Below are 25148 nucleotides of genomic sequence, written 5' to 3' on the forward strand. Positions count from 1 at the left end.
GCAACACCCTCCCAGGACTCTCAGCAGTAGATGCTCAACAATGCTTCCCTTCCGGGTCCTCAGTTCGCCCCTCCTGCCTCCCTGGGTTTGGTGGGATTTTTTTCCCATATTGGGAAACCGTGCGTCTGGTGCTCAGATGTCAGAATCGAGGTAGCCTTTCAGATTCTACCTCTTGTTTAGACGAATGATGATAAATTCAACTTTTAGAATGAACAGAATAATTGACAAAAAATGGGGAGGAGGGAGCTCCAGAAGCCTCCTGGCCCCTAGGCAAACACCTTCAAGTTTTTCTTTCTTCCCTGCGGGAGAGATCGCAGTTACTTGGCCCCAGACATCATCTCCGTGGATTGGTGAGACAGAGATCTTGGGGCCAATGATTGTGTACTGTATACAGCTAAAATGGAGGCTTCTCAAGGGCAGAAACTGTTTCTGTTTTTTTTTTTTTTTTTTTTTTTTTTTTTTGAGACAGAGTCTCATTTTGGCACCCAGACTGGAGTGCAGTGGTGCAATCTCAGCTCACTGCAACCGCCACCTCCCGAGTTCAAGCTATTCTCATGCCTCAGCCTCCCAAGAAACTGGGACTACAGGCCCACGCCACCACTCCCGGCTAATCTTTGTGTTTTTAGTAGAGACGAGATTTCACCATGTAGGCCAGACTGGTTTCGAACTCCTGGACTCAAGAGATCCACCTGCCTCGCCTCCCAAAGTGCTGGGATTACAGGAGTGAGCCACTGGGCCAGCCCAGAAACCATTTATTTATTTATTTTTGAGACAAAGTCTCGCTCTGTTGCCAGGCTGGAATGCAGTGGCATGATCTTGGCTCACTGGGACCCTCCAACTTCCTGGTCCAAGTGATTCTCCTGCCTCAGCCTCCCAGGTAGCTGGGATTACAGGCACCCACCACCATGCGCAGCTAATGTATTTTTAGTAGAGGCAGGGTTTCACCATGTTGGCCAGGATGGCCTCCATCTCCTGACGTCATAATCCGCCCCCCATGGCCTCCCAAAGTGCTGGGATTACAGGGTGAGCCACTACGCCCCGCCCAGAAACCGTACCTGATACTGTCCTGTTCCTCCCCACACTACCCCAAACCGATTTATTTGTTTTTTGAGGTAGCTGCTAAGGGGTTGGCTTTCAGCTCTTCTCCTAGCTGCTTAGGCCCACGGTGAACTGCAGCTCCTCCTCTGCACTTCTGTGGCACATGTACAGACAGTGGGTGCTGTCTGCTTGTTAGAGCTGTCATAAGCAGCAGATCCCTTAAACGGAGAATTCTGCCCCTTAGGAGCAGTGTCATCAGAGGGACTAACAGCCCTAGCCCTAAGTCACTAGCGGTCATGACCCTCAAAGTGTCAGAAAGCAGAGATCAACCAGACACCTCCACAATCATGTAAGCATTTTAAAGATGAAATTTATGCTGCATTCCATAAAATGGAGACAAACTTTATATTATGTATTGACTACACAGGGGCAACAGAGTGAGCATGAAAACGGTAACTCAGCCAGGCGCGGTGGCTTACACCAGCAAGTCCTGCACTTTGCAAGGCCGAGGTGGGAGATCACTTGAGCTCAGGAGTTTGAGACCAGCCTGGGCAACGTGGCGAAACCCTGTCTCTACATAAAATATATATATATATATTAGCTGGTCGTGGTGGTGCGTACCTGTAGTCCCAGCTACTTGGGAGGCTGAGGTGGGAGGATGGCTTGATCCTGGGAGGTGGAGGTTGCAGTGAGCCAAGATTGCACCACTGCACTCCAGCCTGCGTGACAGAGCAAGACCCTCTCTGAAAAAAAAAGAAAACAGTAACTCAATTACATCTAAAGTTTGACCACTATAAAATTTGGGTATGATCCTGAAGCAAGCATCCTTAAGTGTTGTTCTGTGGTCATCTTCTTGGTAGCGTATACATTTTATCTTTGTTTATTCTTCATAGCAGCTCTGTTGTATGGGTGTGATTATCCTTACAGGTGTGAAGACAGATGTTTGGAGAGGCTAAGAAACTCACAGCCAGTAAGGTCAGAGCCTGGATTGTAACGAAGCTGTCAGACCACAAAGCTTCTTGCTCGGTGGCCAGCAGCTCCCTCTCCTGTGTGCAGGGACAGCTGGTTTTGTAGCTTTATTAACTGTCCTTATCAGCTGCCTTGCCTTTGCCTTGTCTGCAGTGTCTGCTGTCTCCCCAACAGGACTGACAGCTACTTGGGACTAAGAACTGTTCCCCCGTATCTAATCTGTCTGGCAGAGAGAGAAGCCAAGTGTATTCTGTGGGATTGAATATAACAGAGTTAAACAAGGCTCTGACCCAGGGACCTGTGAAGGGGCAGTCCCCAGCATGGCTGGCTTGCTAGAAAGAGTGATTTGCCGCTTCTCTCCACCCTTTCCTTCCAGAAATCCGGTTTGGCAAATGCTACTGAATTTCCTGCTGAATTGAAGTCACCTCCCAGAGCAACCTCTGAGCAGATCCACAGGGCTCCTCCCATGCCTTATCCACTTTGTTTCAACAAATCCCTTAAATACGAAGGGTATTTGGTATTTGGGCCCACTGTGAACTCTGGCTCCTCCTCTGGGCTCTGTAGCATGTGGTGCCAACTGTTTGCTGTAGCCATGGGTCAAGCAGAGCCAGTCTCCTTCTCCCAGTAACGTATTCAATGATGTCAAAGCAGAAAAGTTTGGAAGATTAACTAATAATTTCTAAATGTGCAGATGAAGGCCAGGTGCAGTGGCTCATTTGAGGTCAGGAGTTCGAGACCAGCCTGGCCAACATGGTGAAACCTCATCTCTATTAAAAATACAAAAATTAGCTGGGCATGGTGGCGGGCACCTATAATCCCAGTTACTTGGGAGGCTGAGGCAAGAGAATTGCTTGAGCCCAGGGGACAGAGGTTGCAGTGAGCTGAGATCGCACCACTTCACTCCAGCCTGGGAGAAAGAGCAAAACTCTATCTCCAAAAAAAAAAAGTAAATGTGTAGACGAGAAAACCGGGGCCCAGGGAAGGAAGTGGCTGGTATCAAATGGGGATAAAGCAAGGCACCTCCCTCCCTCTCTGTGTGATGTTTAATCATTGAGTCCCCTGAACCCTGCCTGCGACCCTACATCCAACAGTTCTCTGTAAAAACAGCTCTCTCGGTTTCCATCTGTAGCCCTTCACTCCATGAGACTTGAATCCAGCCAAGGGGCTGCAGCATGGGCACAGACACCAGCTACCCCTGCCCCCCATCCCCTGGGCTTAGCCCCTAGGCTCCTAGGCAGAGCTGTCACCCCAGCAAGTCAGCTCACGTGTCTAGAAGGCTTCACACTCCCAAGGGCTCCGGAGGCACCCAGTTTAGTTGACCCCACATACCTCTAACAGGTACAATCTCTAATTTTTAGATGAGGAGCCTGAGTCTTAGCGAGGGTAACTGGCTTGTCTAAAGTCACCCAGCTAGTAAATGGGATTAGAGCCTAGGCTGGAGCTTCCACCACAGCCCCCCATGTGACGCTAACTTACCCCGGCATAGGTGTAACTCAGAGACGCCTCAGTTACTGGATTGCTCAGGAATTAGGGTGTCCTGGGAAAGAGTTTTTTCTGAGACTCTGGGCCTAAGCAGGGCTTCTTCGAGCCTCAGTGATGAAATGTGACACACATGACCTCTGGCCTTCTCTGGCACCAGCCAGGCTGCTCCAAACAAGCCAGGCTGACCCCGTGCAGTTTCCCACCTGCTGTACCTGACCCCACGCACGCTGGGCATTTTTCTGCCTCCTCACCCCTTCCAGCATCTCAACCTGTCTTCTCAAACTTAGTTTAATGTCCTCTCTTCCACCACTGCTCCTCCCAGACCCTCCCACCCTGGTCCCCCTACAGATGGGTTCAACCTTTCCAACAGCTCTGTGCCCCCGCAGGCTGTCTGTGGGCACCTCTCTGTGCTGCTCAAGAGCGGGCATGGGCAAGCTGGGCACCGCACCCCGCAGGCTCACAGGAGGCCCTCGGGAAGTGATAATGGAGTTAATGAGGCTCAACTTTTGGTTTCAAAGATCTTTCTTGTTGGCAAGAGGCAACTCTTCTGCCTCAGTCAATGTTTATGCACCAGATACAGTATGAGGCATCCCTAGACAGAATCGTCTGCCCCCAAATAGCTCATCCCTTTGAATCTGAAAGCTTTAGAGCTTCCTACTCAAGTGCAAACAAGAGTAACCAGTAGACATGAGAAAAGATGCTCAGTATTTTTTTTTTCTTTCTTTTTTTTGGAGACAGGGTCTCACTGTGTCACCCACGCTAAAGTGTAGTGGCACTGTCATAGCTCACTTAGCAGCTTTGTCGTCCTGGGCTCAAGCAACCTTCCTGCCTCAGCCTTCCCACTGCTGGGACTACAGGTGCATGCCACTATGTCCAGCTAATTTTTTCAGTTTTTTATAGAGATGGGGCCTCACTCTGTTGCCCAGGCTGGTCTTGAACTCCTGGGCTCAAGCAATCCTTCCACCTAGTCTTTTATTTATTTTTTTTTTTGAGACAGAGTCTCACTCCATTGCCCAGGCTGGAGTGCTGTGGTGTGATGTCAGTTCACTGCAACCTCCACCTCCCAGGTTCAATCGATTCTCCTGCCTCAACCTCCTGAGTAGCTGGGATTACAGGCAAACGCACCCACAACCAGCCACCGCCTAGGCTTCTTAAAGTGCTAGGATTACAAATGTGAGCCTGTCCTCAGCATTTCTAAGAATGGAAGGAACACAAATCCAAACAACAGGTGGCATTTTTGACCTATGAGATGGGTAAAAATCCAGTTTTTTAAAGGTGTAGTTTTAGAGGCATAAGGAAGCAGTCTCAGACTCTGTGGGTTAAAAACTGGGACAGCTTTTGGGGACAATTTTACAGTAACTATAAAAAATTTGAGGCCGGGCGCGGTGGCTCACGCCTGTAATCCCAGCACTTTGGGAGGCCGAGGCGGGTGGATCACGAGGTCAAGAGATCGAGACCATCCTGGTCAACATGGTGAAAACCCGTCTTTACTAAAAATACAAAAATTCAGCTGGGCATGGTGGCGTGTGCCTGTAATCCCAGCTACTCAGGAGGCTGAGGCAGGAGAATTGCCTGAACCCAGGAGGCGGAGGTTGTGGAAAAAAAAAAAATTTGAAACACTTCTAGACATTTTTCTACAAGAATATCCACAGTAATACACAAACTCCTATTACGAGCATGTTCGTCATAGAATGAATTGTAGTCATGAAAAAAAAGTGAGCTGGGCATGGTGGCTTACACCTGTAACCCCAGCATTTTGGGGGGCTAAGGCGGGTGGATCACGAGGTCAGGAGTTCAAGACCAGACTGTCCAATATGGTGAAACTCCGTCTCTATCTAAAATACAAAAATTACCCAGGCCTATCGTCCCAGCTACTCGGGAGGCTGAGGCAGGAGAATTGCTTGAACCCGGGAGGTGGAGGTTGCAGTGAGCCAAGATCGCACCATTGCACTCCAGCCTGGGTGACAGAGTGAGACTCCGACTCAAAAATAAACAAATAAATAAAAGTGAATATAACTTAGATGTAAATTAATAAAGGTTGATTATATTAATCATGGAACAGTCATATAACAGATGCTTCCCTGGACACTTAAAAAGATAAGCTAGGTCTTCATGGGGTGGTGTGGAAAGATGGCCACTGTCTATTATGTGGGGAAAGCAGATTGAAAAAGAGCAGGCGTAATAGTATCTCTTCTGGGTGAAAAGAAAGAGGTGTGTATGTTATGTGTCCATGTCTGCGATATGTGGGTGTCTAGCCCAAGCATTAGTCTCTTAGTTTTAGGGTCACCTTTCTGCAGTCCATTTGGGGCAGAAGGAATGTGTTTTATTGGTGGCTATGGAGTTATGTACTCAGCAGCTGGTTCCCCCTGCACCCGCTCAGCCACTTCCAGAGCAGTCTTCATCCCTGAATGTCCTGGTGCAGGGGCTGTTGAGGAAAGAAGGTATTCTGGGCCCTGTACACATCTCTCCCCTCCCCCAATTCCACCACCCACACTATCTGGCAGAACTGGGTGGGACTGTTAACTTCACTAGAGGGCTGGAACCACCAAAGGGGGTGATAATGAGGATGGGAAAGTATTTCAGACTCTCCCCCAATTATCAACTTCTTCTCAAGTGGGCTTTTGAAATGGTTTTACTGAAACAGAATGGCACACCCAAGGGTGATCCCAAACCCTTGACAGAACTTGCCTTTCTTGCCCTGATACCTCCCAGTCGACAGGCACAGGGGCTGGCTGTGTTGGGGAACACACGTGAGGAAAATGCTCATTCTTCCAGTCTGAGGGGTAGGCACCAAGAAGGGAAATTTGTCCAAGGAATTCCCGGAGTTCCCCTGATCACCCCAGCTCCTAGCTTTGCTCCCAGGACCTCTGGTCTGCCTTTGGTTTTCTTCTTTTTTTTATTTTTATAAGACAGAGTCTGACTCTGTTGCCCAGGCTAGAGTGCATGGTGCATTCATAGCTCACTGCAGCCTTCAACTCCTGGGCTCAAGCAATCCTCCCACCTCAGCCTCCCGAATAGCTGGGACTACAGGTGCATGCCACAACACATGGCTAATTTTTTCAATTTTTTGTAGAGGTGAGACCTCACTATGTTACCCAGTCTGGTCTTGAACTCCTGGGCTCAAGTGATCTTCCTGCCTTGGCCTCCCAAAGTGCTAGGATTGCAGGCGTGAACCACCTCACCTGGCCTTGGCTTTCTTTAACATGTTTTTTGTATTTATTCATAGCCTTTGGAATTATAATCAATTGACTAGTATAACATATTGATATAATGTATCACCTTGTTCCCCTAATGCTGATCACTTACAGTGCTTCTGCGTTTTCCATATAAATGATGTTGCAGTGAACATCTTCATGCATGGAGATTTTTGCTTATATTGTATTTTAAGAGTGGAGTTACTGGGTCAAAGAGTATAATATAAATGTCTTTATGGCTCCTACTAAAGATTGCCAAATTGCTTCCAAAAGAGTTACTCTGATTTATAATACTACCAACATCGATTCAATCTATAACTTCCAGTATTATCTTGCCAACACTGACTCTTTTTATTTTTTTCGTTGGCTATTTTAGCAGATTATAAATGGTATCTCAAAGCTGTTTTTCCTGTTTTTCTCTTTACTAGCAAGGGTGGAGTTCAGATTTTTGAAAGGATTTTTTTCGTGTTACCGTTTTTGGGTTTTTCTTTTTTTTCTTTTTTTTTTGAGACAGGGTCTTGCTGTGTTGCCCAAGCATGAGTGCAGTGGATCTCAGCTCACTGTAGCCTCCACCCCCAGCCTCAAGCAATCCTCCCATTGCAGCCTCCCGAGTAGCTGGGATTATAGGTGTTCGCCATCATGGCTGGCTAATTTTCATTTTTTTTTTTTTTTGGTAGAGACAAGGTCTCACTGTGTTGCTCAGACTGAAAGGTTCTTTTTTTTATTTAAGGTGTCCCAGATTACAGCCACATGTGCTGTTTCCTCTCCAACCAGCTAGACTCTAATGAGTAATATTAATGATAATGATAACACTTATAATTCCTCAGGCCTTTAGAGCACTTTGCAGCTTATCAGCTGTTATACCATTGTGTTTTTTTCTTCTGCCAGTAGGTGAAGCAGGGCAGGGATGTTCCCCACCCCCCACCCGCCTTATGGATGAAACACTTGAAGCTATGCAGAGGAGGTTTGGTTTGAGTGGCAGAAGCCTACCAGGGCTGATGTAAATAATCAGGGGGGTGATTCCAAGATTGCAGACAAACTGCTCTCTCTCTCTCTCTGGGGCCACATGGTCTCCTCTCTGCTTCTCTCTGCATGTCCCATCCTCCTCTGTGCAGATCATCTTTTTCTGCTTCTTTATCAGCATCCACAAGACTGAAAATAGCAGCTATATCCAGGCTCTCCCCATCCTTTCAGCTCAGGCCCCAACATCTGATCAGCCTTTGTCCCGCAGTCCACCATCTCTCAGGAGAGACCCGGGGCCTCCCAGCCTCCTGGATGCAATTCCCTCTTCTCAGGGGCCCATCCTGGGTAGAGGACAGAGTGGGGGTAAGGCCATGTGGTTCAAACAGCCAAAGTGGGGCTGAGCAGAGTAACAGGAAGGCAGAGTCTTCTAGAAGGATGTGGCGTGTGAAGCAAGGATAGGCTTTTTAATGCAACACCTGCTCCAAGGGCCTCATGCATGTTTTTCCTAGCCGCGCTGGGCCACAGCAATAGCAACATGCGGTAATAACAGTTCTCAGGTCTGCAGAGACTTCCCAGAGAAAACCTCTCGCAGTCGGAGAGATGGTCTCTCCTCTCTAGCCACACCCTGAGACCTCCCAGCAGGCCCCAGTTGGGCTTTGCCCACCACTGCAAGCCGGGAGGTGCCTCACCAGGCAGATCTCAGAAAGCCTGGTGTCCAAGGGAAGTGGCACCTCTCATCAAGGGCCCTCCTGGCCTTGACCACTCAGCCTGGACCCTCACCCCCTCTGCAGGTGCGGATCTGGGAGATCCCTGAGGGCGGTCTGAAGCGGAACATGACGGAGGCACTCCTGGAGCTGCATGGGCACAGCCGGCGTGTGGGGCTGGTCGAGTGGCACCCTACCACCAACAACATCCTATTCAGCGCTGGCTACGACTACAAGGTACGCAATGGGCAGGCAGCTGGGTAGAGAGGGATTGGGAAATAGAAGGGGGCCTTTTGGGGGCCCATAGGAAGCACTGTTATTTCCTAAGCAACCAATATTGCCTCATTTGTTCATTAGCTCATTCATTCATTCACTACACACAACTGAGCATCTCCTATACACCCTGTCATTCCTGGGGTCCACAGAGGTCGGAGGCATCTTTTCTGCCTTCTCTGGTGGTTGATGGACTGGAGAAGAAGCCCCTCCCAGCCCACACCCTTTGCCTGGCCACTGCTTCACTAAGAGGTGGCAAAAGGGGTAACCAAAGCTTCTGGAGGAAAAAAAAGGGGAGCCTCAGCCCCTAGCCCCTGGCACGTCCTCAAAAAAGGTGAGCTGACCACCTGGGACCTAGCAAGGAACATGTATCCTTCTTGCTCCTCCAGGCTGGGGCTGGTATCTGACCAAGGATATTAATGGGTTTGTGTGGTAGGGCTGTATCAGCCTTTCCATATAGATCTCAACAACACATCCTGCATCCCAGCACACCCCAGGCCCTCCATGGGGCGCTTCCCCCAGGACAGTTGTGTGGATGGGGGACAAACATCCCAGGACCCCAGCAGCCACTGACCCCACCTCCTGCGCATCTCCCCTCGCAGGTCCTCATCTGGAACCTGGATGTGGGCGAGCCAGTGAAGATGATCGACTGCCACACGGACGTGATCCTCTGCATGTCCTTCAACACGGACGGCAGCCTGCTCACCACCACGTGCAAGGACAAGAAGCTGCGTGTGATTGAGCCCCGCTCCGGCCGTGTTCTGCAGGTGGAACCCTACATTTTTTGAGATTGAAGGGGAAGATATTGAGGGCTTAGGCTCAGCTTTCAGCAGGCCGGAAGAAAAGGCTGTGCCACCCCCCTTCTCCCATGCATCTCACTGCACCTCTGGTGAACAACTTTCCCTCTCCTGGGCCCTTCTAGGCTCATAGGAATCCTGCCTTGTTCTGGATAGGGAGGGACCTCGTACCCTTTCCTGTCCCCACTGCACCCCCTATCTCCAGAGGGGATTCTTCTGGCTTGCTCTGGGGGCTGAACAGATGACACCCTTCAGTGCATACATCCCCAAGTGTTAACCAAGTCCGTGATAGGCACAGAATGGGGAGACATTGGACTCACTGCCCAGCCACCTGATGGGATGAGCCTGGGGGAAATGGCTCAGGGTGCCAAAGTTGATGGTGAACTTAGTTCCACGTTTGGTCTTTGAATCTCCTGGGTCTTGGGTTTGAGGAAAGGAAGGGGTTAAGTGCCATTTGGGAGTAAGCAATTACCTTTTTCTTTTTTTTTTTGAGATGGAGTCTTACTCTGTCATCACCCAGGCTGGAGTGCAGTGGCACAATCTCTGCTCGCTGCAATCTCTGCCTCCGAGGTTCACTTGATTCTCCTGCCTGAGCCTCCTGAGCAGCTGGGATTACAGGCACGTGGCACCATGCCTGGCTAATTTTTGGATTTTTATAGAGATGGGGTTTCACCATGTTGGTCAGGCTGGCCTCGAACTCCTGACCTCGTGATCTGCCCACCTCAGCCTCCCAAAGTGCTGGGATTATACGCGTTGAGCCACTACGCTTGGCCAAGAATTACCATTTTTGGAGCACCTGCTGTGTGCTGGTCATGGGGAGGGATGGAATGGTTGGTATTTGAGGTTTGCCTTCTACATAAGAAGGGAGGGATGCTTGATCTGGGTGTGTTTATCTTGGAATAGTCCAACGTTGCAAGACTGGAAAGTTATCTACTCCCATAGGTTGAGAATCCCAAATCCAAAAATCCAAAATATGAAAGGCTCCAAATCCAAAACTTGTTGAGCATTGACATAACACCCAAAGGAAATGCTCACTGGCACATTTCAGATTTTGGATTTTGGAATGTGGGGAGCTCAACTAGTAGGTATAAAGCAAATATCCCGACATCTGAGACAACCCAAAATCTGAAACACTCTGGTCCCAAGCATTTCAGATAAGGGCTCCTCAACCTGTCCCACCACAAATAAGAATGCTGAGAGTTGCTAGCATGATTAGTGTTCACTGACGTCTGCTCAGAGCTCACTGTGAGGCCCGACTGCGCCCGGGGCTCTGCATATTGTCTCAGGACGTCTTCATCCTCAGGATAACCCTCTCCGCTGGGCACTGTTACTCCTCTCGTTGTATACATGAGAACACTGAACCTTAGCAAAGGTGGGAGACTTGAATCTCACGGTTCCAGGAGAAGCTGGGATTCGAACCCAGGGCCCAAGCCAAACAGAAAGGATGCTTGCGAACAGAGAACCCCGCTTTCAATTCACAGGGCCATGAGCCTGGGGAAGGCAAAGGTCTTCTCTCGGGCTGTACTTCTTTGACAGAGCTAGAACTAAAGTCCAGAGTGAGTGACACCAGCCTGAATCTGTGCACTGCCCCGTTAGCCTCTCTTGTGGCCTGCTGCCAACTTACCTGATGCTGAGGACTATTGAGTGTTGAGGGAAATCAAGTGTCACAAGCCAGTGGGTGGGAGCGGACACCCAAGACAGCTCAGTTAAGGAGGCACTCCCTGATGAGGTGAGCTGTGGAGCAATAATTGGCATGAATGTCTTGTCCTCCTGAGCCTGTTTCCTCATCCTCAAAAATGGGGATAATGATTTCTTCCGGTAGATACTGTTATGAGGATTAAAAGCATTGCCGCTGGTGAGAGCTCTGCATGGTGTAGCCCCCAACTGGACTTGGTGGAGGTTGGCTCCCCCTGGTTCCCTGTTCCCCACTTGCTCTGGGAAATGGCAGAAGAGGCATCTGTGGAGCCATTGCTGCTGTAACAAACAGCCACAAATTAGGGGGCTGAAAACAACAGAAATGTATTCTCTCACCATTCCGGAGACCCGATGTCCCACATCAAGGTGTCAGCAGGGCTGTCCTCCCTATGGAGGCTCTAGGAGAAAACCCATCCCTTGCCTCTTCTTGGGGTTACCGGCTCTAGTGGCTGGTGGCCACATCACTGCCGTCTCCGCCTCCAGGATCACGCCACCTTCTCCCTGTCCGGTAACCTTACCTCTCTCCCACAAGGACACTCATGATGGCATCCAGGATCCACCTGGACAATTTAGGGTCATCTCATCCCCAAATCCTTAGCTTGACCACATCTGCAAAGACCCTTTTACAAATAAGGAAACAATCACAGGGGCCAGGGCTGAGGATATGAGTACGTCTTTTTGGGGCCACCATTCATCCCACGGCCGTACCCACATGCTGGGGACCCTGGCTCACCGCCTCCCTCTGTTCCTACCAGGAGGCCAACTGCAAAACCCACAGAGTGAACCGGGTGGTCTTCCTGGGAAACATGAAGCGGCTCCTCACGACAGGGGTATCCAGGTGGAACACGAGACAGATCGCCCTCTGGGACCAGGTCAGCCATGGGGAGGCCTGCTGGGTATGGGCTAAAGGAAGTGTCATTGCCTCAGAGGTCACTTGCTCAGAAAGTCAGGAGCCTGGGCCCGCACACCAGCTTCTGACAGCAGAGAAATCAGACAGAGACCCCCAGAGGCAGAGCTTGGGTACGGAGGCTTCAAGGGACAGCGTCAGCCATATCTGCAAGATGTTCCCTCTCTTTTTCCAGGGTGGGGGCTGAGCTCCAGAGAGATCAGAGACCTACCTGGGGACACATAGCAAGCAGTAGGTTTGGGGATGATGAAAACAAGTCCCCTGCCTCCTGTTCGTAAGACCCTTTCCACTGCCCCTGGCTGCTTTTCGTGACAAGGAAGTCAGTCTTACTGCTACCCACTGGACCGGCTTTTTAACTTCTAGGGGAGAACTTAGCATGAAGTAGTTGCAGTCCTAAGGTGCCTTGCTGGGATTTGGGGAGGGGCATGCCATCCTGCCTCCATAGAGGCTCACACCAGCTCCTCTCCCTCAGGAGGACCTGTCCATGCCCCTGATTGAAGAGGAAATTGATGGACTCTCTGGCCTCCTGTTTCCCTTCTATGATGCTGACACTCACATGCTCTACCTGGCTGGAAAGGTAGTAGGAGGTTGGGGAGGGCCCAGGGCAGCCTGTGGGAGCCCATCCCTCGCTGCACCCCTGCACCTGCCTCACCCCCTTGACAATAGCCAGCCTAACCTCTCTGGCGTCCCCTGACCCAACTCAAGTTCCTGGGCCTCACCTCTCCCATCCACACCTGCTCTCAAGTCTGACACCCATTCTTACTGAAATGTCTGCAACCAAGAATTCCCTCAAGGGTGAGCTGGAGTGGGCTTTTACACTGGACGAAGATCAGAGCCTGAAGTGTAGTCAGCAATGAACGGTGGGATTTGAGACACCTGCCAGGAGAGCCTTGTTTGTCAGAAAGGCTGTCTACACACACACACACACATCAGCCCATCCACCTCCCTCTCCACCCTCAGGGAGTGCACTGTGGCGAACCCACTAGGAACCTGGAAGCCAGGTTTCCCTGTTTTTTTTTAACCACCCATGAGGCACAGTGGGGAACTGTCTTCAGCTGGCTCCTGGGACCAGGCCCTGCTCTGCCCTCCCTTCCTGCCACCTTCCTCACCTCCATCTCTCCTGACCCCAGGGCGATGGAAACATACGGTACTACGAGATCAGCACTGAGAAGCCCTACCTGAGTTACCTCATGGAGTTCCGCTCCCCAGCCCCGCAGAAAGGCCTAGGTAAGGGACCCGAGGCTGCCACGGCTGGTGCACTCGTGCACTGGAGGATATCTGGCCCGTGGGTCACCCTCTCCCTTAAATAGAAAATCAGACTCAGAAGGCCACAGCTCACAGGCAAGTGGGAACAGAACCTGCAAGAGCTGGCCCTGCTGCAGCTGTCACTGCCCACTGGACCGACGCTGTCACCCCGCCATGCTGACGTCCACCATCAGCAGTAGCTTGCTGGCATGTGCTCTGTGTCTGCACTCCTGATCGAAGATGGGGAGCCTGAAGTCCACAGTGGCTATGACAATGGTGGGAAGTGGTCCATAACTGAAGGTCAGAGTGGGGTCTAGGCACAGGTCCCTTCCTGAGCCTCTAGAAAGTTGGGACTCCCAGACCCCAGCAGCAACTCTGTCTGCCTGATAGGGCAGGAAGAAGTTCCAGGGGTTCCTGTGACTGCAGCCCCAAGCTCCCCAGAGTCTCAGGCAGAAACCCAGAGAGGGCTCCGGGATTGGCGGGCTATAGTGAGTGAGTCCTCACATTCTCCCACCACTAAAAGTCTTACAACCAATTTTCCTTTCTTTGAGCCAACCTGGTAGTGCATATAATTCAGCAATTCCACAATTGGGGTCCAAGTCATCCAGTGAAACATCTATTATCAGAGTCGCCCCGACCCCCGTTCCCACCTTTGTGGGTGATCCTCCTCTTTGGAGCTGGAGTCTAGCTTGCTTTCCCTATGGATCTGGTGTTGAGGACAGGACTTGAGGGCCAGCTTCAGGGACATTGGAGCTGAAAGGGGCTAAGAGCCCACTCTAGTGACGAACAGCAAAATGTAAGCCAAGAGATGTCTAAGGTCCCAATCACCATTCCATCCACTTTACCCTTCCCTAATGCTGTCATCCCCACCTCCACTGTCACTCTGCATCAAATAGTATAAAAATCAGCCTGGACTTTGGAGTCAGACCTGGGTTTATATTCTGGCTCAAGTGTACACTTAATCCCTCTAAGTCTCAGTTTTCTCATCTGTAAAATGGGGATAATCAAACCTACCTTGAAGGTAGTTTTGTGCAAGGTGCCTGGCAGAGCACTTGGCTTCTCCTGCTCCTTCACATAGGTGTTCAACTAAGAGTTATTGAGTTCCGACTGTGTACCAGACCCGGCGCTAAGCCTGGGGGTACAGTGGCAAGTAAAACAGAATATGGCCTTACTCCTGCGGAGCTCACATTCCACTGAGCGGGAGACAGGCAATAAACGAATCAGAGAAATATTGGACGGGAAGGAGTTCTAGGCAGAGAGTCAAATGGTGTGCTAGAACAGAGAGTGACTGGGGGCTGCTTTAGACAGGTGGTCAGGGAAGGCATCTCTGTGGCGATGAGATGTTAAGTTGGGATCTGAAAAAGAAAGCGCAGTCCCAGCAGGGGGCATGGTTCGTGCAAAGGCACTGTGGCCGGAATGAACAGAAGGGAGGCCAATGTGGCTGAGCCTGGGGTAGACTCTGTGACACAGCCAGAGATGGGAGGAGGGTGTCAGGAGACAGAGGGACGCGCAGGGGCTGAATCCATGGGATGCATTAGCCTAGAAAAGGAGCTTGCATTTGATTAGGAAATCATTCTGGCGGGGTTCTTTTTCTTGGGTGGGAGATGAGACAGCGTGATGTCATCTGAAAGGTTAGTTACGATTGCTGGGCGTGGTGCCTCACACCTGTAATCCTAGCCGTTTGGGAGGCTGAGGCCGGTCGATCAGCTGAGATCAGGAGTTTGAGACCAGCCTGGCCAAATAATGAAATCCTATCTCCACTAAAAATACAAAAATTAGCCGGGTGTGGTGGCACACACCCGTAATCCCAGCTATTGGGAGGCCGAGGCAGGAGAATTGCTTGAACATGGGAGGCGGAGGTTGCAGTGAGCTGAGATGGTGCCACTGCACTCCAGCCTGGGCGACTGAGCAAGACTGTCTCCAAACAAAACAAAACAAAAAGAGATTGCTCTGGCTTTGGTAGGGAGAATGGAATGGATTTGGGAGGGGCAGGAGGAAGGCAGGGAAACCAGTTAGGAAGCAGTTGTAGACTTTCAGGCAAGAGGGTATAATAGGTGGACAGAAGGAGGAGGGCAGAACTGGATGAATCCAGGAGATGTTTAGAAAGCAGTGTCAGCAGGACTTGCTAAGGTATCGGATATGGAGGGGTGGAGAGGAGAGGAGGAAGGACTCAGGATGACTCATCTCATCCTCATCCTCCTCGCCTGTGACCACTGCTGAGCATTTGCTGTGACACAGGCACTTTTTGTAGACTCAGAGAAGTTAAGCAACTCACCCGAGGCAGGTGGTATCTGCTCAGTAGCAGAGACAGAACTCAAACCCAATCTGCTCGTTCCTAATCCCATTTGGGCAACCATTTCACCCCTTCCCTCTAGCTCCTGGAGTTCCTTTATCTGGAAGAGCAGGCTTCCAGCCCAGTGGAGAGCAGACAGAGCCTTAACTCATATTCACAATACAGGGAAAGAAACGAATGTTGTCTGTGATCTTCACAGTGCCAGGCAGTTAATGAGCATCTCATATTCTCCTGACCACCTCATGTGGGGCCACTATTGTCCTCCTCGACCCAGCCAAGGAACTAGAAGCTCAGAGAGTTATGACTTGCCAAAGCGCTCCCAGATGGAGAGGGGAGAGAGTCAGGATTCAAACCCCATTGGTCCACCCTGGAGCTGTGCTGCTAGCACCACACTGCCCCTCATCCCCATAATAGATGTTCAGCAGAGGTGGCTGTTAGGGATACGTGGCTGGTGAACCCACACAGGAAACGTGCACACGTTGTTGGTTCTAGGAGACACAGGACAGAACAGCAATCTTGGGCTGTGTCCAGACCTCTAAGGTGTATGGGGAATGGCCTCTCCCTCCTTCTTTCTCTCTCAGGCCTGGAGACACAGGACGTTTAGGGATGACTGCCCATTTCAGAGGGTGATGGGCTGTGTGGCCCTGCCCCTGCTGTGCTCTGTGACCTTGGGTACCCTGTTGGAAACAGATGTTGGAAATAGATGCTTGATGCCACAAAGAAAAATTAGCACTGAGACAAAGGATCTTTCAGCAATGCAAGTTTTACTTCCTGGGCTGCAGGAAGGGCACTCTCACTAGCCATCTTGCCACGAGAGTACAAAGAACAAAGGAAAACACACAAATTTATTCCTTACGCATTTGGGGTCGTCCTTACTGCTGTATCTGATCTCCATTGGCTGGAGCCAGCCCTCACAATCTAAATTAAAACCCAACTGGCTAACAACTTAAAACTTTTCTAAACAGGCAAAAGCAATGGAGGGCTGGGACACGCCTGTGAGCACGTCCAGCACAGATATCTTGGTTAAAGTACAAGGACATAGAGTGTACCGTGTGCCTGTAAGCACGGCATGTCTAACAGCTACATAGGCTAGGGCTTAACAAAGTTATTAACACACTTATTCTTTAACAAGAAAGGAAACTTTAAAAAGGAACTCTTCTACTTCCCACAAGCCCTTTGCCCTCTGACCCTCTCTGGACCCTCATCTAGAAAAGGAGTGGGCTAGATTCAAAGGTTTCTACAGTTTCTTCCAATTCCAAGGGGTCCAGTTCTGAAGCTTGCACTGTGGTGAGGCAGGCCTGGCTCAAGGAGCTTGAGAGGTGACCACTCAGAGACAGAGACTGACTGAAGAAGGCCCAGTCCACCCTCTGCCCTCTGCATGGGCTGTTGCCTCCAAACCTAAGTACATACCTCAGCCTTTCCCCTGGCCCAGAACATCACGGGGTGATGTCCCTGAGGGACAGTTCCTGGGACCCCATGGAGCCATGTCCGCTTGTTACAGGGGTCATGCCCAAGCACGGGCTGGATGTGTCAGCCTGTGAGGTGTTCCGCTTCTACAAGCTGGTGACTCTCAAGGGCCTGATTGAGCCCATCTCCATGATCGTGCCCCGGAGGGTAAGTGGGGCCGGGCTGGGCTCTGGGATGGGGGCCTGCGTCGCAGCCCAGCCTGCTCGCCACTGACCATGAGCCTGGAGAAGCCCAGGTGAGAGGTGTGCTGTGCACTGGGGTTTTCAAGCCCAATTTGGGGTGAGGGGCATTCTCAGGCGGGGACAGCTGGGCTTGCTCATGAGTACAGGAGGGTGTGTCCAGGAGGGAGACACAGTGCAAAGGCATGGAGGCAGGAGAGCAGGTAGCGTGGCTGGAAGTCAGTGAGAAGAGTCTGACTGAAGAATAGGGATTTTCCCAGCAGCCCCCCATCTGTCCTCTCTCCTGTTCCTCCCACTGCAGTCAGATTCCTACCAGGAAGACATTTACCCCATGACACCAGGCACGGAGCCAGCACTGACCCCGGATGAATGGCTGGGAGGCGTCAACCGAGGTACCGCAGGGGCTGGGCTCCACAGAAGACAGGAGGCGTGCCCATGCCTTTGCCTTCAGCGCAGCTTGCCCCAGTTCCCCTTGCCTATCTCCCTGCTTGAACTTCCCTCCCGCCCAGCCTGCTGGACCATCCCCTGACCGTCCATGGGATCGGCAGTGAGAGCGTTTCCCTTGCCTTCTTTAGATCCCGTGCTGATGTCTTTGAAAGAAGGCTATAAGAAGTCCTCAAAAATGGTATTTAAGGCTCCCATCAAAGAAAAGAAGAGTGTTGTGGTCAACGGAATAGATTTATTAGAAAATGTCCCACCCCGGACAGAGAACGAGGTAAGGAATATAAGTTATTACCTCCACAGGCCCTGGAAGAGCGAGACCTTTACATTTCAATTATGGGCTTCAGGCCTTTAAGCCAGTTCCATTCTGAGACATTTTTCTTTCTGTGACAAATGCCATAAGTAGCCTGATATTGGCTTCTGATGACTGTGACCCCAGTAAATAGAAGCTGGGATGTCTGGAGATATGGGTTCCCCACATCACCCCCACACCTCAAATTCACTAACCCACGGAGTTATGCATCTCCTCATGAATTCATTTCAGAACGTTGCTGTCATCTGGTGTTCCAGGAGCTATAAATTCCTGACTAACAGGGGCAAGCCTGGCCTCCTGCCTCACAGCCCTGCCTCTCCCTCCCTGGCGCTGCAGCAGTGCTGGGGTCTGACACTGCCAGTCTTTGAGAAAGAGACTGGCTCTTATGAAGGTGCTCTTTGTACCACTTGGAACAGGAACAAGCTCTTTCAGGGGCAGCTCAGCAGGGCCTTGTCCCTGTGCCCTCTGGTGTGCTAGACATAAGACCTGATACCGCTGAAACGGAGGTGGCTGCCTGGCCCCACCTGCATTTGAATTCTGGCTCTGCCATTTCCTGGCTATGACTGAGCAAGTTTCCTGACCTTTGTAAGTCCATTTCCTTGAGGTAAAATAGGGATATGGAATGCTATGAGTATTAAAGAGATAATTCCTAAGTGTCTAGCACTCTTCCTGGCCCATATTTAGTGTTCAAAGAAAAAAGTCAACTGTATCAGCTATCTACTGCTGTGTAACAGATTACCCTAGAACTTAATGGCCTAAACCAACAAACGCTTATTAACTCACAGTTTCTTTGCATGCCCATGGCTCAAGGTCTCTCATGAGGGTACAGTTACACTGTCCACTGGGGCTGCAGTCACATCTGAAGGCTCAACTGTGGAAGGATCTGCTTCCAGGTTCACTCGGGTGGTTGCTGGCAGGACTCATGTACTCAGGGGCTATTGGACTGAGGGCCTCAGCTCTTCCTGGGCTGTTGGCCAGAACTTCCCTCAGGTCCCTGCCATGTGGACTCCTCCATAAGGCAGCTCACAATAGGGCATGTGAGCAGAAGAGCAAGAGAGGGCACCCAAGATGAAAGCCACAGTCTTTCTGTCATCTAATCTTGGAAATGGTATCCCACCACTTCTGCCCTATTCTATTCATTGGAAGCAAGCTATTAGGGCCAGCCCACGCTGGAGGAGACGGGATAACATGGGAGCCATCTATACCACCAACTTGTGATATCACTATTTTTTTTTTTTTTTGAGATGGAGTCTCACTCTGTTGCCCAGGCTGGAGTGCAGTGGTATGATCTCGGCTCACTGCAACCTCTGCCTCCCAGGTTCAAATCTGCCTGGCCCACTATCACGATTATTAATAAAAATAAGACTCTTCTTAACCTCTAGGACCTCACAGTCTTAAGGGGGAGATTGGCAGGTAACTTGATAACCAACGTAAAATATGCTTGTATGCCATTGTAGAGAGATATTCAGGGCTGAATGAAATGATGTGATTAATGGGATTTGCTTTAAAATAAACCCCAAGGAAAGTGGTGGCTCACACCTATAATCCCAGCACTTTGAGAGGCTGAGGTGGGTGGATCACCTGAGGTCAAGAATTCAAGACCAGCCTGGCCAACATGGTGAAACCCTGTCTCTACTAAAATACAAACATTTGCCAGGCATGGTGGCGGGAGCCTGTAACCCCAGCTACTCAGGAGGTTGGGGCAGGAGAGTCGCTTGAACCTGAGAGGCAGAATTGCAGTGAGCTGAGATCGTGCCATTGCACTCCAGCCTGGGCAACAAGAGTGAAGCTTTGTCTCAAAAAAGAAAATGGCATTGTCAAAGGTGTGAGGAAGCAGCTGACAGCTTGTTGTAGGAGGAAAGACTCACAGTTGCACAATTCAATAACTTTACTAAAACTCGCTGAATTGTATGCTTAAACTGAGTGAATCTTATGGTATGTGAATTATACCTTAATAAAGCAGTTTTTTGACAAAAGTGGGCCAAAAAAAAAAAAAGCAGTAAAAAGAAATTTTGAGAACTTGGAAGACACAAAGTGTGTAGAGTCATTTAGTGCAAAGGCAAACAGTATATCATCCCTCTGAACAGAGGTAATCGGGACTGGTGGTTTGTTGGTTAACTAAAAATACTTTTTTAAGTCAGTTAAAGGAGGGAATCATGGCCAGGAGTGGTGGTTCACACCTGTAATCCCAGCACCTTGGGAGGTTGAGGCAGGTAAATCACTGAGGCCGGGAGTTCAAGACCATCCTAGCCAACATGCTGAAACCCCATCTCTACTAAAAATACAAAAATTTTCCAGGGTATGGTGGTGCTCACCTGTAATCCCAGCTACTCAGGAGGCTGAGGCAGGAGAATTGCTTGAATCCAGGAGGTGGAGCCTAGATCACACCACTGCACTCCAGCCCTGGTGACAGAGCAAGACACTCTCAAAAACAAATAAATAATGAAAATAAAACATATACATTCATTTTGCATATTTTGATGCAGGACCAAGACCTTTCCTTCCAGGAGGCCCTCCCTGGTTGGAATCTGCCATGTCTTTCACACAAATCACACCTTGACTCCCATTTCCATTTCCAGTTCCTTTTTTTTCTTTTTTAGAGGCGGGGTTTCAGCATGTTGGTCAGGCTGGTCTTGAACTCCTGACCTCGTGAGTCACCCACCTTGGCCTCCCAAAGTGCTGGGATTACAGGTGTGAGCCACCTTGCCCGGCCTCCAGTTTCAGTTTTTTTTAGGTAGAAAAAGAGTTTAAAGTCCATCCGAAAGCAAAGCTCTAGTTTTTACAATGTTTTCCCTCAACTGCTTTTGAGACATTGAGGTATAATTTGCCTTTGGTAAAATTCATCCTTCGTAGTGTATCGTTTTAAGAGTTTTGACAAACACACAGTCATGCAGCCACCATCAGTCAAGATATAGAATATTCCCCAGTCTTTTAGGACCAGATCTTCCACACCCAGTTCAGCTGCAACCTTTTTTAGCATCACCTTTATCAAGATTTTCTAAAGCATTTAATTAAGTTTTTATAGAAATGGCAACGCTCAGCCAGGTACGGTGGCTCATGCCTCTGATCCCAACACTTTGGGAGGCCAAGGCAGGTGGATCACCTGAGACCAGCCTGGCCAACATGGAGAAATCCCATTTCTACTAAAATACTAAAAATACAAAATTAGCTGGGTGTGGTGGCGCATGCCCGTAATCTCAGCTACTCGGGACGGTGAGGCAGGAGAATCGCTTGAACCCAGGAGGTGGAGGTTGTGGTGAGCCCAGATTGCACCACTGCACTCCAGCGGGGGCAAGAAGAGGGAAACTCCATCTCAAAAGAGAAAAGAGAAAAGAAGAAGGGAGGGGAGGGGAGGGGAGGGGAGGCGGGAGAGGAGAGGGGGAAAGGAAAGGAAAAAAGAAAAGACAGCAACTCTCTTTTTGTGCCCATTTCATCAGTTTATATCATATTTCATTAAATTATGCAATTACAATAACAAATGTCATTCACACCAGAAGGTCTGAGACCAAACACAATTGACTGTGGGTAACATTTGACTCAGGTGTGCAGGAGCCGCAAGGAGCCTGCTGCCTTCCAGGGCTCAGCATTTCTTGGGCATCTGTCAGTATGTTTTACAAGAGAAATGGAGGCGGGTTAAACCAGCGAGTCGTTTGAGTGAAGATCTGCCAAGAGAGCTATGCATTGCCCATGCCCACCCAGTACATGAATCCCTGCCCAGTGCAAACTTTGGTATTCTTGTCACAGTTTCTGATCAGAAGGAAAAAAGCTAGACTCCCTTCTGTATACTGAGCCTCCTTAAGAAGAGAAGGATACAAAGCATCTTAGAAAGCTCTAAATTATCAATACAATCTGGGTGCAGTGACTCACACCTGTAATCCCAGCACTTTGGGAGGCCAAGGCGGGCAGATCACTTGAAGTCAGGGGTTCGAGACCACCCTGGCCAATATGGTAAAACCCCGTCTTTACCAAAAATACAAAAATTAGCCGGGTGCAGTGGCACATGCCTGTATTCCCAGCTACTTGGGAGGCTGAGGCAGGAGAATCATTTGAACCCAGGAAGCCGAGATTGCAGTGACCCAAAGTCATGTCACCGCACTCCAGCCTGGGAGACAAAGTGAGACTTTGTCTCAAAAATAAATAAATAAATAGGGGCCAGGCATGGCGGATCACACCTGTAATCCCAGCACTTTGGGAAGCCGAGGTGGGCAGATCACAAGGTCAGGAGTTCGAGACCAGCCTGTCTAATACGGTGAAATCCCGTCTCTACTAAAAAATACAAAAAAAATTAGCCAGGCATGGTGGCAAATGCCTGTAGTCCCAGCTACTCCAGAGGCTGAGGCAGGAGAATCACTTGAACCGGGAGGTAGAGGTTGCAGTGAGCTGAGATCACACCACTGCACTCCAGCCTGGGTGACTCCGTGAGACTTCGTCTCAAAAATTAAATAAATACATAAATTATCAATAATCATGTAATAATACATGTAATGATACATCTATTACGTATTATTATACATCTATTAGTATGTATTATAGATGTAATAATTAATACACCTATTAATATAATGGTAAAGAAAAGCATTAGGTTAGGACCCAGAAAGGGACAAGCTTGGGATATTTGGAAAACTGGACTCTTTGGTCACTCCTTTTTCAGTGATCCTGAATCAATTAATGACTCAGGTTTTGTTTACTTCCTGTCTCACAAGGGAAAGCAAGAGCCACAGACGGAGCTAGAGCTGGGAGAGGTGCAGTCCTGATGAGTGACTGGGATGAATACGTGGAGCAAGGCGTGGGAGGCAATGGGAGGGCATGGGCGGCAGGCGGGTGGAGACTCACCTGGGAAATCCTTGTCTCACCTGCTCTCTCCTGGGCCCTCCTCGGCCCCCCTCTTCCTCCACCCCAGCTCCTTCGAATGTTCTTCCGGCAGCAGGATGAGATTCGACGGTTGAAAGAGGAGCTGGCCCAGAAGGACATCCGCATTCGGCAGCTCCAGCTGGAACTGAAGAACTTGCGCAACAGCCCCAAGAACTGTTAGCTCCCCAGCTGGGCTGTTTTCTAAGCCGATCTCTCCGTCGTTTCTACTCGTCCCTTAACTTCTCCCTTATCCAGTGACCCCAGAGACAGAGCCAGGACGGGAGCGGGGGCCAGCCTGAGGACCCCTGCCTACCACCTCCAGAACTGGAAGCCAACCTCTGACCTCCTGACCTCATGCTAATAAAAGTCCCCAGCTTCTCCTGGAGACCCCCCACCAGCAGGAGCCAGGCTTCCCCTGGAGCCAACTTCCCTGCCACCCCAGGAGCCAGGCTTGCCCTCAGCTGGGTGAAGACTACAGACTCCCTGGGGTTGGGGGGGCTCCATCTCAGTGGACCAGGAAGCAAAGGGGGAAGCAGGATACCAGCTAGACTTAGCACTTGGACTTTTCCCCTGCAAAGGGGGCTGCCAGGGCAACTCAGCACTCCCACCTGGAGCTCTCGGCGTCACCGAAGGTACCACAGTGTAAGTGCTGGACTGCAGGCTGCAGTGATCCCCCTCCGTCCCACTCCCTCTTCCCTCAGCAGCCCCCGGAAGCCTGCCTCACCCAACGAGGACAGCGAGCCGCCCAGCTCCTTTCTGTCTCTTCCCCTCCCGCCCTCTTGTCTTCAGGGAATTCAGGGGATTGCTCTCCAAGGCCATAATAACCCCTTGCCTTCCCCACGATTCTCTTCAAAGCTCTTGCACACCCTTTTCCCATTCAATTTGTGAGCCAGGCAGGGTAGGGATTAGTGTCCCCGTCTGACAAATATCAGAACTGAGGGTTGCAATGGGGAAGTGACTTATAAAGTCACCCAGCAGGTCAACAGTGGACCCACGGCCAGGACCCTGGGTGTCCAGACCCCAAGGCCAGGGCCTTTCCCACTGCATCAAGATGCCAATCCCATGGTGGGCTTCCCCAGTGCCCAGGTCTCTGGAGAATGAGAACTGGAAGCCACTGCTACCGTCTACCCAGCACCAGTAGTGCCGATGTGCCACACTGCCCAGTTGAGGACCCTCACGCTCTGTGCCCCTAGGTCCTTCAGGTCCCCACCCTCGGCTGTCACCACCACCCTCCCCAGGGGACTCCATCTGAGATGAAGCCTCGTCCTCCTGGCAGCTGAGGCTGAGAAGGGTGGAGCTTGGCCCTGGGGAAGGCAGGCCAGGGTCTGACGGCTTCTGGGGCTGCACTGCGTGTGTCTCAGCACCGCCATCTCAGCCACTGTCAGCCTTATGCACGTAGAATGACCACAGCCTCTCGCATCCGTATAGCACTTTAAAGTCTCTGCAGTCCTTTGACACATAAGATCTCATTGAGCCTCACATCTACACCCTTCTTCAGATGAGGGAACTGAGAGGAGTGGCCCAAGGTCACACACCTCTGAGATGCCACATTTCATTTGATCTCGTACACATTTTCTCTTATTCCTTCTTTTTTCCTCCTTTCATTTCCCACTACCCACAAAGAGTTTGTAAACACTGTTCTCAGAAGATTCACAGTTTGGGGTGAGATCTGGAAATCAAGAAATGGGTGTCCACTCTTCTCTTTCATTAGCTAGGATCCAGTAGATGCATTATACTCCACACCTGCTTTTCCCGTGGCCGCCCTATGGACTATCCCATCCACAGAGGCCGGGGCTACCCAAGCCCCTCCAGGTGAGCCGGGCCTCTCCTCTAAGAACCTCCTTCCTCCCGGCCAGCTGCAGTAGGGCCTCCTCACCCCGTACCCCGCAGCTAGACGGTGTCAGCACCCATCACCTCCCCACATTTCTGGAGCTTTTTTTTTTCTTCCCCATTGACCTTTGTGGTCTTCTGTGATTATTTATGCTGCCTCCCAAGGATAGAATTGAAATAAAATGTTTTCAACTTATCAAACCTGGGCATCTCATTTAATCCCGGGTGGTTCCTGTTCTTGGTCACCATGGTACCTTGATGGTCAGCTCCCCACCCACCGCTCCTTTGCCTTTCTGGAATGACAGCCCACGTCTGTACCTACAGATGTAATTTCACACTTTCATTTATCTCAGCACTATTGACATTTGGGGCCAGATAATTCTTTGCTGAGGGGGCTGCCCTGTACATTGCAAGATATTTAGCAGTATCCCTGGCCTCCACCAATCAGATGCCATAGCAACCCTCATCCAATTGGGACAACCAAAAATGTCCCCAGATATTGTGCGA

The 25148-nt window shown here is 50.3% G+C and overlaps 1 protein-coding gene across 4 annotated transcripts in view; it reads left to right on the top strand.

The window, feature by feature from the left end:
* Positions 1–24842, top strand: part of CORO2B (coronin 2B) — a 153334-nt gene extending 128492 nt beyond the window's left edge. For all 4 annotated transcript variants that reach the window (XM_032244625.1, XM_032244626.1, XM_032244624.1 and 1 more), the window contains exons 4-12: positions 8438–8587; positions 9226–9390; positions 11871–11987; positions 12495–12599; positions 13153–13249; positions 17062–17174; positions 17508–17598; positions 17782–17921; positions 22861–24842. In XM_032244625.1, coding sequence (XP_032100516.1) covers positions 8438–8587; positions 9226–9390; positions 11871–11987; positions 12495–12599; positions 13153–13249; positions 17062–17174; positions 17508–17598; positions 17782–17921; positions 22861–22992 — 1110 coding nt within the window. In that variant the 3' untranslated portion in view covers positions 22993–24842. The remainder of the gene's footprint in view (positions 1–8437; positions 8588–9225; positions 9391–11870; positions 11988–12494; positions 12600–13152; positions 13250–17061; positions 17175–17507; positions 17599–17781; positions 17922–22860) is intronic.
* Positions 24843–25148: the final 306 nt, after the last annotated feature.

This window comes from Sapajus apella, unplaced genomic scaffold, assembly GCF_009761245.1.
Source record: "Sapajus apella isolate SASKATOON/1434 unplaced genomic scaffold, GSC_monkey_1.0 scaffold55, whole genome shotgun sequence".
Classification (NCBI taxonomy): Eukaryota; Metazoa; Chordata; class Mammalia; order Primates; family Cebidae; genus Sapajus; species Sapajus apella.